General features: G+C 51.6%; 1 protein-coding gene across 1 annotated transcript; it reads left to right on the plus strand.

The window, feature by feature from the left end:
- Positions 1-643: 643 nt before the first annotated feature.
- Positions 644-7,034, plus strand: LOC121480622 (tubulin alpha-1B chain-like). The gene is made up of 4 exons (XM_041737322.1): positions 644-661; positions 4,162-4,384; positions 5,103-5,251; positions 6,054-7,034. Exons 1-4 carry the CDS (start codon positions 659-661, stop codon positions 7,032-7,034), a joined length of 1,356 nt encoding a protein of 451 aa, XP_041593256.1. The 5' UTR covers positions 644-658.
- The last annotated feature ends 4,044 nt before the right edge of the window (positions 7,035-11,078 follow it).

Here is an 11,078-nt window from a genome sequence, read left to right on the forward strand (position 1 = left end):
ACAGCAATTCTAGACTAAGCACTTACAGAAGTTTATCTTGTTTCATCCTCACCATATTTCCTCTCCCCATTCCACAGATGAGAAAACTGAGGTGGGAAAAGAAGTTAAATACCAGAGCTGGCACTGAGCCTGAGCTCTAGTTCCCTATGACCTATAATGTTCTGAGCTTCCACCCAGAAGACCCTGGGGCTTGATCTCTTGCCCTAGGACTCGTTATTTCTGGTTCAGTGCACTCTTCCTGGCACCACCCCCATTCCACTTCCAGTCCTCACCAACCCTAGGGCTGGCCTTGCAGCTAGAGCACAGGGGGTTTGACTTCTGAATCCTCTCCCACCTGCAAGAGACTGCTGAACCACCAGGAAATGGGACTGAGGAGCAGACACTGTGTACCCAGGGGCCTGGGTACCTGTGTGGGGTGAGCAGCGGAGCCCCTCTTCTACCCACCCCACTTTGCTGCCCTGTTTGAGCCCAGGCCCAGCACTTGGTAACCAAGTCAACAAGCCTGCCCTCCTGGGGCCGTTTCTAACAACATTTTCCCAGCTGATAGTCGGCTGCAGAGTATAAGGAGGCAGGTGGGTCTCTCACAGACCCATATCTGCCTCTCATCAAACAGCAGACAGATAAACAGACAATCCTAGCCAGCCCCAAGCGAAGCAGCATGGTAAGCAGGGTTGGGGGCTTGGGCCTGTAAGTGAGGATCCTAGTGGCCCTAGGTGGGTGGTGTGAAGGACCCTTGGGGAGTCCAAGTGTTCCCGGGGCTGGTGTGTGGCCAGGTGAGGTGGGGAGAAGGAAAGACTTCCAGATGTGAGTGTGGCTCCCCAAGTGTATAGGTATGTGAGAACGCATGCAGAGGTGGAGGACAGGGTTATGGGAACCAGGATGAGGGTCTGAGCCTCTGCTCAGGAGCAGGGCTGCTGAGGGGCTCTGAATTTAGGGGTAGGGGGTATAGACTCAGCAAGACTGGAGCAGGAAGTGCTGGCACTTTACAAACCTGGCCCCACAGCAGATTTACTGTTGGCCTCTCATCTCACCTCCCAGCTGTAGGGACACATCCTTACCACCCTGCCCAGCTGATGTGTCTGATTTGACCCCTTATTTCAACAGAGAGAGTGAGGAGGAAGGGGAGGGAAAGGGAAAGTGCTCCTGCTTATTGAAAGCTGGCTGTGTCGGGGGCTCATTTTATCTTTTGCCAGGCTCCCCATCAGGAGGGATAGAAGAGCTGTGAAGAGCATGGCTGGAGCCAAGCTGTTCTCACTCTGAATATCACTGGTTTACTCATGACCTTGAGCTCATTGCTTAATCTCTCTGAGGGTCAGTTTCCTCATGTGCAAAATGGTGGCATGAAAGTACCCACTTACAGGGTTGTCACGAAGATGAAATGGGATAACATTAGGTGGAGCGCTTAGCATAGGGTCCCTAATTAATGCTTAGCACAGGGGAACTAAGTGGCATAATGACAAAGCCCAACAGGTACAAGATCATACTATTTCTACATTCAAGAAAAGGGCACTAGAGACGCTGAAGAGAAATAATTTGTCTGAGGTCATAGGGGGATGGGCACTTGACCTTAAATCTATGTGATTCCAGGGGTTGAGTTCTTTGCCCTGCACCTGTTGCCCCACAGTAAGGGGTATCGTTTCTAGCATCTCAAGTATACCCAAGAGGTCAGAGACACCTTGTGTGGGCCTGCAGCAGTCACAGGGGCCAAGATGTTGTCTGGCTTTGTAGACAGAGCCTGGGCGGGCTTGGTTACAACAGCCGGTGCTGGGCTGTCAGTGGATTGGTAAACCCTGTTAGTCCTCCCTGTGAGATAGGGGGATTTCTGGAATCCTTTTGTCCCTAAACATCCCCAGCTTAACTCATTACCTTCTCTTTTTAATGACCGCAGAGGTTGGGGGATGGGAGTTGGGCAGGTGACCCAACATGTATGGTGCACCCAGTTTGTGTCATAAACAGTGAGCCAGGCAACTTGTAGGCATTTCTTCATTTAATCCCCCTAGGAGGGCAGCCCGGGTGGCTCAGAGGTTTAGCGCTGCCTTTAGCCCAGGGCCTGATCCTGGGGACCAGGGATCCAGTCCCACATCGGGCTCCCTGCATGGAGCCTGCTTCTCCCTCTGCCTGTGTCTCTGCCTCTGTGTGTGTGTGTGTTTCTCATGAATAAATAAATAATATCTTTTAAAAAAATCCTCCTAGGAATTCTGTGGGGGGGGGGGACTCTTATTATTGCCCCAGTTCATGGGATGGTGGGAAGCACACAGAGGGGTTAACGCTCTTGCCCAAGGCAAGTAGAGAAGTAACAACGATGCATGATTTAATCCCAGTCATCTCAAAATCCAAATCAAGGCCCTTGTGTCACATTTTTAAAAAGTCAGTCAAGTGTTAAATTTATGGAGAAAGCATCCTCGTTAAAAATTATGAAATATGGGCAGCCCGGGTGGTTCAGCGGTTTAGCTCTGCCTTCAGCCCACAGCGTGATTCTGGGGACCTGAGATCAAGTCCCACGTTGGACTTCCTGCATGGAGCCTGCTTCTCCCTCTGCCTGTGTCTCTGCCCCCCTCTCTCTCTTTGTGTCTCTCATGAATAAATAAATAAAATCTTTTTAAAAAATTATGAAATATTCCAGGCAGGAGAGTGTAAAGAACAATATAATAAACACCTGCTACCCAGCTTAAGAAATAGAATCTCCCTCCAACTGCATTCACCTCCCTCTTCTATCGAGAGAGCCATTGTTCCAAATTTAGGTGTTAATATTTTCTCTTGCTTTCTTTATTTTTGTAATATACACACTACAAGATTATTTAGTAAAATATAAATTTATCTGTAAATGATGCACAACATTGTTTTACGAGTTAAAGATTTTTATAAATGGTATCATATGGTATGATTCTTCCTTAATTTGCTTTTTTGTTTTTCTGGTAAGAACTTTCTGGTAAGATTCTTTCTTGTAACTCATCCATTTCTACTTCTGAATCATTCTTCATCCATTTTCTCCTGTGGAAGGACATTTAATTGGCTTCCGTTGCTATGGTGCTGTGACTGTTCTTGCACCTATTCTTGTTTACCTGTGTGAGAACTTCTCTAGAGCAAGAACATCATCAGCTTTCCTAGATATTGCCAAATTTTTCTCCAAAAGAGATCATCAATTTAGGCTTCTACCAACTATTTAAGGGATCCCATTTCTCCACATCCTCCACATGGTTAAGCCTTAAAGCTTGGGGAAACCTGATGGATGTGCTCATTTTGCTTTTAAGGCCTGTGGTAATTACTTCACAAGCAGAGCAAGGAGGCAGAGTCTGCTACCCCGCCTACCACACTGTCACACACCTGTTAATGTGTGAAACTCTCCTGGCCCCCCACAGTGAGCCACCTGAAGCCAGGGACCATGCATTAGGTGCCATGTATCCCCAGTGTCAACACAGTGTCAGGAGCATAGCAGAGCCTCAAAATATTTGATGAAGCCAGAAGTCCAACCATCTTGATTCTCACGGGGCTCCCCAGGAGAAGGCATTGACCCTTCTGATTTCTGGGACCAAGAATTTTATGCCTGTCCTGCTTTAGGGGCCAAGAATTCTTTGACACCAGCCTTGAATCATGGGAGGAAGACCTTCTACCCAGCCCCACTCCACTCCACTGCAGAATTATGCACACCCAAGAGGGGGAAAAAACAGCATATCCCCCTCCATTCCAGGTCCACTCTTCCCTTCCTTGCTGGCATTTCTAAGCTGTAGCACGAATCTAGAGATATTCCTGCTTTCAAAACCTCTCCCTTGCCTCTGATCCCTGAAACCTGCCTTGGATCTTACTTTTCTCGCCAATGGCCCTTAATTTTTTTTCTGAACACGGGTGGATTGACTATCATGCTCTTCCAGACTCATCTGACCCCTTCAACGCTCCTTAAGATGCTTAGTCACTGAGCAAAACTGTAATCTTAGAACTTCCCACATCTGCTTCCTGACAGTTTGGGCCCAGCCCCCTGGAGCCACTGCCTGTGGATCTCTGAGGCCACCAGTCAATGCTTAGACACAGGAGAGGGGGCAAGTTGGGCAGGAACCTTTGGCCTCAGCCAGAGAGCCACTCAGGAAAGGATTGCAGGCAGGAACCGTGACCAGGCACGACAGTCTCCTCTCTGCTAAGAGTGTTCTCTGCACTTTGCCTGCTCAGCGTGAGTGCATTTCAGTCCATGTGGGGCAGGCCGGTGTGCAAATTGGCAATGCCTGCTGGGAGCTCTACTGTCTGGAACATGGGATCCAACCCGATGGACAGATGCCCAGTGACAAGACCATCGGTGGAGGGGACGACTCCTTCAACACCTTCTTTAGTGAAACTGGGGCTGGGAAACATGTGCCCCGGGCGGTGTTTGTGGATCTGGAGCCCACTGTGATTGGTGAGTGATGCTCAGTCTCTGCCACATGTGTCACCTTGTCCCAGGTACCACAGCAAGTCCTTCTCCATAACTAGAGCACTAGAATTTGTAGTTCCCATGTGCGGCAGCTCATTAAACCACAGATCTGGGACACCTGGGTGGCTCAGTGGTTGAGCGCCTGCCTTCAGCTCAGGGCGTGATCCTGGTCTGGGGATCGGGTCCCACATCGGGCTGCCTGCATGGCGCTTGCTTCTCCCTATGTCTATGTCTCTGCCTCTTTCTCTTTGTCTCTCATGAATAAATAAATAAAATCTTAAAAACAAAACAAACATAGATCTGCTGCCACTCAGCTCCAGAGTCTCAGGGTTGCTCCATATCCCTTTCTTGTTTGTCGAAGAATACTAAGAGTCAAGGGCAATAGCATCAGCCCGAATGGGGCTCCCCTAGGGTAGGACCTGGGGCCTGGTGACCCCCCCCCTTCTGGGTAACCTGGGGAGCCAGGCTGCAAGGGCAGGGAGGCGTTTAAAACTCTGCCCATTGGGATCCCTGGGTGGCGCAGCAGTTTAGCGCCTAGCCTTTGGCCCAGGACGCGATCCTGGAGACCCGGGATCGAATCCCACGTCGGGCTCCCGGTGCATGGAGCCTGCTTCTCCCTCTGCCTGTGTCTCTGCCTCTCTCTCTCTCTGTGTGACTATCATAAAAAAAAAAAAAAAAACAACGACAACTCTGCCCATTGCAGATGAGGTTCGGACAGGCACGTACCGCCAGCTCTTCCACCCAGAGCAGCTCATCACTGGCAAAGAAGATGCTGCCAATAACTACGCCCGAGGTCACTACACCATTGGAAAGGAGCTCATCGACCTCATACTGGACCGAATTCGGAAGCTGGTGAGTGGTGGTGGCTGAGGGCTGGGGAAGGAGGAATCTGGATTCCTGTAGTGAAGAGATCTGGACACTATGCAGGAAGAGCAGCTTTAGCCCTTGGGAGAGCCTCCTGGATGAGTTTTATTTTATTTTTGGATGAGTTTTAAAGATGCAGGATCAGGACCAGTGAGGAGGGGCCCTACACATTGATCAGGGGAGGTAGAGCGTAAGCTCCAGCCTGGAGCTGGGTGTCCTCTTTACCTCCTATAGCAACTAGCCTGAGGCCTGGCAGAGTGGCCACCAGGGCAAACATGACCATGGGCTGCCTGGCCAAGCTATGGAGGTCCATATGCATTCCTAAAATAGGAATTGCAGGGATCTGGCAGAAATCCCAATGAAAAGCAGGGATCCAAATAATCCTGACCCAGGGTTCTATGATCAAAATTGGCCTCCACTGAGGATGGGGGATCAGGTTCCTGGGTTGTTGATCTCAGTACGGAAGCCCTCCAGAAACATGTGAAATTAAATCAGGGGTAAACAGGTATGGAGCTGGGTGGGGTTGGCAAGTTATGGTGACAAAAGTGACTATGTCACGAGATTTTAGAGAGCTGTTTTAGAGACCTCAGGTGTGTTTAGAGAGGAAGAGGAACAAGAGGAGAGAGAGTGGGCCCTTCTTATGAGGATCTGTTTTGTGCTCTTGGAAAAAAATCTTCTAAGGATTCAATGAAAGAAATATTTGGGGAATTTGAAACAGCACGAGCTGGTTCTTTCCTTTTCATCAGCTCTGCTTCATATCCCACATTTCTCTTCACCGTCTACTTTCTAGGCTGACCAGTGCACGGGACTCCAAGGGTTCCTCATCTTCCACAGCTTCGGAGGGGGCACCGGCTCGGGCTTCACCTCACTCCTGATGGAGCGGCTCTCGGTTGACTACGGCAAGAAGTCCAAGCTGGAGTTCTCCATCTACCCCGCCCCCCAGGTGTCCACAGCCGTGGTGGAGCCCTACAACTCCATCCTGACCACCCACACCACCCTGGAGCACTCGGACTGTGCCTTCATGGTGGACAACGAGGCCATCTACGACATCTGCCGCCGCAACCTGGACATCGAGCGCCCCACCTACACCAACCTCAACCGGCTCATCAGCCAAATCGTCTCCTCCATCACGGCTTCCCTGCGCTTCGACGGGGCCCTCAACGTGGACCTGACGGAGTTCCAGACCAACCTGGTGCCCTACCCTCGCATCCACTTCCCGCTGGCCACGTACGCGCCGGTCATCTCCGCCGAGAAGGCCTACCACGAGCAGCTGTCGGTGGCGGAGATCACCAACGCCTGCTTCGAGCCCGCCAACCAGATGGTGAAGTGCGATCCCCGCCACGGCAAGTACATGGCCTGCTGCCTGCTGTACCGGGGCGACGTGGTGCCCAAGGACGTCAACGCCGCCATCGCCGCCATCAAGACCAAGCGCAGTATTCAGTTTGTGGACTGGTGCCCCACGGGCTTCAAGGTGGGGATCAACTACCAGCCACCCACCATGGTGCCCGGGGGCGACCTGGCCAAGGTGCAGCGCGCCGTGTGCATGCTGAGCAACACGACCGCCATCGCCGAGGCCTGGGCCCGCCTGGACCACAAGTTCGACCTGATGTACGCCAAGAGGGCCTTTGTGCACTGGTACGTGGGCGAGGGCATGGAGGAGGGGGAGTTCTCTGAGGCCCGGGAGGATATGGCTGCCCTGGAGAAGGATTACGAGGAGGTGGGCATGGATAGCGTGGAGGGGGAGGGAGAAGAGGAGGGAGATGAATACTAGGGGAACCCCGTGTGCCTGTCCTAAATAAAGTGCTGTGGCCTTACCCCTCTCGCAAGTGTCTTTTGCTCTTGGGAAAATCTGCAGAGCAGGGCTTTCTGCTTCAAGAGAGATAGGAAGGCTGGGATCTTAACCTGGGTTCCCCAGAAACCAGATCTGGTTCCAGATTTTAGGAAAGAGTGAAGTTCCAAGAAGCACAATGGGGGAAAAAAAAGAAGCACAATGGGGATCAAGGAGGTTAAAGCAGAGAAGGAGACAGAATTTACCCCGGAGAAGAATAAATGGCATCTCGGGATCAGCTCTTGGGTGAGGGGGCAGCAGAGGAAGGGACGGTGGGGAAATGTATGCACTGGCCCATTCCTCCATTGGTTAAGCCTTCCCCCCATGAAGCACGAATGCCCCTGCCCTTCTGTGTGGCACACGCTCGGGAGGCAGTGCCCACAGGGAAGCCCTGGGGCAGGACATGGGTGACGTTGGTCCCAGCCACACAGCGCTGCAAGGAGAGTCTAGTGAGGCCAGGAGGGTGTGCAGTGTGCCTTAGACAGAGCTGGTGCTCACTAGTCCTGTCCCACAAATCACAAGTTTGTCTCCTTCAGGCAGGAGGTTTGGGTATCGAGAGTCCAGAAGCTGGCATTAAGGCAGAACGGTGGCCCAGTGGCAGCAACAATGGGGAAACAGCTGGGGTGGGGGCTGACCTCCCTGTGATCTGCATCGATAGTCCCACTTTTTGATAACAGACAAATGACCTTTATTTCAATTCCATGCCTCGGGCTATGCAAGCACAGCTCCAAGCCCCCACCTTCAACCAGACGGCTGGCCCTAAAATCCTTATATATGGATTTTCTGTAGCCTCTGGTGGCTGGAGGGATGATTTAACCATTAGAATAATTGAAACTAGGGCAATCCCTGCCTCCCACCGAAGAGATTCAATGCTCAGTGTTGCCCTCAGATCTGTCCTTTCTGCAGCTTCCCTTTTCCTCAGATTGGATGCTGGGAAGGCATCCGAAAGGTCAGCAACACCAGGAAGCTGCTAGCAACCCTAGGGCTGGAGGAGCCAAGCTCTGGTGATGCCAGAGCCTTGGAGCTGAGATGCCAGGTGGGAGCTGGAGCCGCAGTGGAGCTGCCCAGAGGTGGCAGGAGGAACCGAGGAGGGAGGGATATTTGGCAAGATCCAGAGCCACGGAGGTGACACAACCACTAAACCAGAGGTGCCCCCTGATTTAGAGAGAGGGAGAGAAAGACCCTGGCTTCTCCTTCCTTGCACCCTCAGTCTCTGGCTGGCGGCTCCCACTTTCTGAACCTAGGCAGGAGCTAGTTGGCAAGGGGGCCTAGCTACAAGGGGGTGCAGCGAGTGAGAGACAGAGCGGGCTGGGAAGGTGGGGGGTTGGAGCTTGGAGCAAACACACACCAGGTCTAGCATTCAGGGCCTGTCTCAAACCAAACCGGAAACGGAGTGACTCCCGGTAGCATCACCTATCCCTGTCTTATCCAGATAATAACTCTGTAGTAAGCAGAGGATGCGGTGAAAGCAACAGATGGTGGGGGGTTTAAGGAAGAAAGTGGGCAGGCCCAGCACAGCAGCCTGCTCCTTCCACTTTGCAATTATTTGCCCAGGGAGAGCAAGTGTTCTCCAACTCCTCTATGACATGTAAGCTTACGGGGACAGCTCTGTCCCGAGGAGAGAGGCGCCTGTGGTTTTGTGTGTACGCGTGTGTGGCGGTGCTGGCGCGGGGAGTAATTTAACTCAGTGGCAGTATTTAGAAGCCCATTTTGGCTGAGGAGCTCAGCTATACCCTCACATCCACTTTTCTCCCTCACCAAAGGGCTTGACTTTCAAATCTCTGACTCCTGGGTCTTTCTCTCTCTCACCTGGTTTCAAACTTGGGAAGTGAAAATGGGTCATTTTGGGAGCCCTTCACATCCCAAGAAACATTGTCATTTATTGAGTCCCTACTATGTACTCGGCCCTGTACCCATATGACCTTGTTTAATCCTGAGGTGGGGGGTCCTTGGGTGGCTCAATTGTTTAAGCATCTGCCTTGGGTTCAGGTGATGATCCAGGGTCCTGGGGTCAAGTCGCACATTGGGGATCCCTGCTCAGGAGGGGGTCTGCTTCTCCTCCCTCTCCCCCTTCCTGCTGCTCATGCTCTCTCTCTCTCTCAAAATCTTAAAAAAAATCCTGAGGTAAATACAGTTACACACACTGGACTGGAAGCCTCAGGAAACAAGGCTTACTCTATTCTCAGCACCTAGAATGTTGCTGGGTGAACAAATTAGGCAACATATGTGTTGAATGGTCATTGAATAGACTTGCTAAGTGAATGCCTATTCTACAGACGTGGAGACTGAGGTTCAGAGAAGTTATGGCACCTGCCCAAGGTTATTCAATTACAAATGGAGGAGGTGGGATTCAAACCCAGGTCAGCCTGGACAGAAGCTTATGGTGCTGTCCTCCCCTCCCTCAGCTGCCCTCCCCACTCCCGCCACAGCAGTTCCAGGCACGCCTCCAGATGCGGCTCAAAACCTGCCAGATCTCTAATGCCCAGACAGTGACTCAGGCACCTCAAAGGCAAGGAGGGGGTGATGTTTGACGCTCCTCTGCCTTGGCGCTGCGGTGAAGGGCACTAGGTGGGGCAGAGACACAGCCTCTGGGGCTGAACCAGGGCAGAAGCATCTTTGGGGCCAGGTTTGGGGGCTCTCCATGCCCTCTGGAAAGGGCCCCCAGCCCCAACATCTCATAGGAGGTGAGGTGAGGGCTTGGAAAAGCCCAGCAGGATGTGAGGTCTTTAACCAGCCAGGGTGGCTGGGCAGCAGAGAGGGGGCCAGGCATCCCCCCATCTATTGCACCAGCCCACCTGCCCTGGGCAGTTGAAATAGCATGAGCTGGTTCTTTCCTTTTCATCAGCTCTGCCTCATATCCCACATTATCTCCTCTCAGACCCTTCCAGGCCTCCCAGCTAGTAAGTCTGCTGGCAGGCACTGGCAGGCCTAAGTTGGACTGGGTGTGGGTGTGGGTGTGGGTGTGGGCATGGGTGTGGGAGGTGGCAACCCAGACCTCCACGGGACAGCCAGGAGCACCACCCAGCCTGGCTCCCGGGGACTCCCTCAGTGCAGGGCGCTTTCATCCCCGATGCTTCTAAAACCAGGGTACAATTACCTCCTGTAGGCAGACACAAGAGACATATTCCCAAAGTGGATTCCACCCAACACATTTATTCCTTCATCTCTGGGGTGTCAAGAACATGCCTGTCTCCAAAGCTACGTTCTCACCATTCCCTCCTTCTGGAACGCTGCCTCCCCCTGCTTGTCTCAATGTTGCCATTCCTTCCAGCTTAGGTCACAGCCACCCAGAACCATCCAGCCCTGGAAAGTTCCCCCTTCTAGATTCGCCCAGCACCTTACTGTCTAACACTCATTTGGAACTTGGCATGAACTACCTCATGGCGCTCAGCTTCTTGCCAGTATTTCTTCAACTAGAGTTTTAAAAAATCATATATATATATATTTGAACAGTTATTATGTGAACATGCTTCCAAATGGAAAAGGTACAAAGAAGATTTACAAAGAGCAAAAAGAAGTTTGTAAGTGAAAATAAGTCCCCTTCTTTTGTTCCCCTCTTGACAGCCTCCACTATTAATTTGTTAGTGTTTCCTTCCAGAGACATCTACATATATATTAATGTGTATACAGTAGTCTCCCTTGATCCATGGGGGATATGTTCAAGACTCCAATGGATGCCTGAAACCATGGATGGTACCAGAACCCATATATACCATATTTTTGCTATACATGCATCCCTATGATAAAGTTTAACTTGTAAATCAGGCCCAGAGATTAACAATAACTAATAATAAAATAAAACAGGGCAGCCCGGTGGCTCAGCGGTTTAACGCCACCTTCAGCCCAGGGCCTGATCCTGGAGACCTGGTATTGAGTCCCATGTCGGGCTCCCTGCATGGAGCCTGCTCCCTCTGCCTGTGTCTCTGCCTCTCTCTCTCTCTCTCTCTCTCTCTTTCCCTCTCTCTCTGTGTCTCTCATGAATAAATA

This window comes from Vulpes lagopus, chromosome 22 (genome assembly GCF_018345385.1).
Source record: "Vulpes lagopus strain Blue_001 chromosome 22, ASM1834538v1, whole genome shotgun sequence".
In the NCBI taxonomy this organism is placed as follows: Eukaryota; Metazoa; Chordata; class Mammalia; order Carnivora; family Canidae; genus Vulpes; species Vulpes lagopus.

What these genes read in the sequence shown, in the direction of transcription:
- LOC121480622 (XM_041737322.1), top strand. An exon ending in TCTGGAGCCCACTGTGATTG is followed by an intron (nt 4,385 to 5,102) that starts GTGAGTGATGCT and finishes TGCCCATTGCAG; the next exon opens with ATGAGGTTCGGACAGGCACG. An exon ending in TGGACCGAATTCGGAAGCTG is followed by an intron (nt 5,252 to 6,053) that starts GTGAGTGGTGGT and finishes TCTACTTTCTAG; the next exon opens with GCTGACCAGTGCACGGGACT.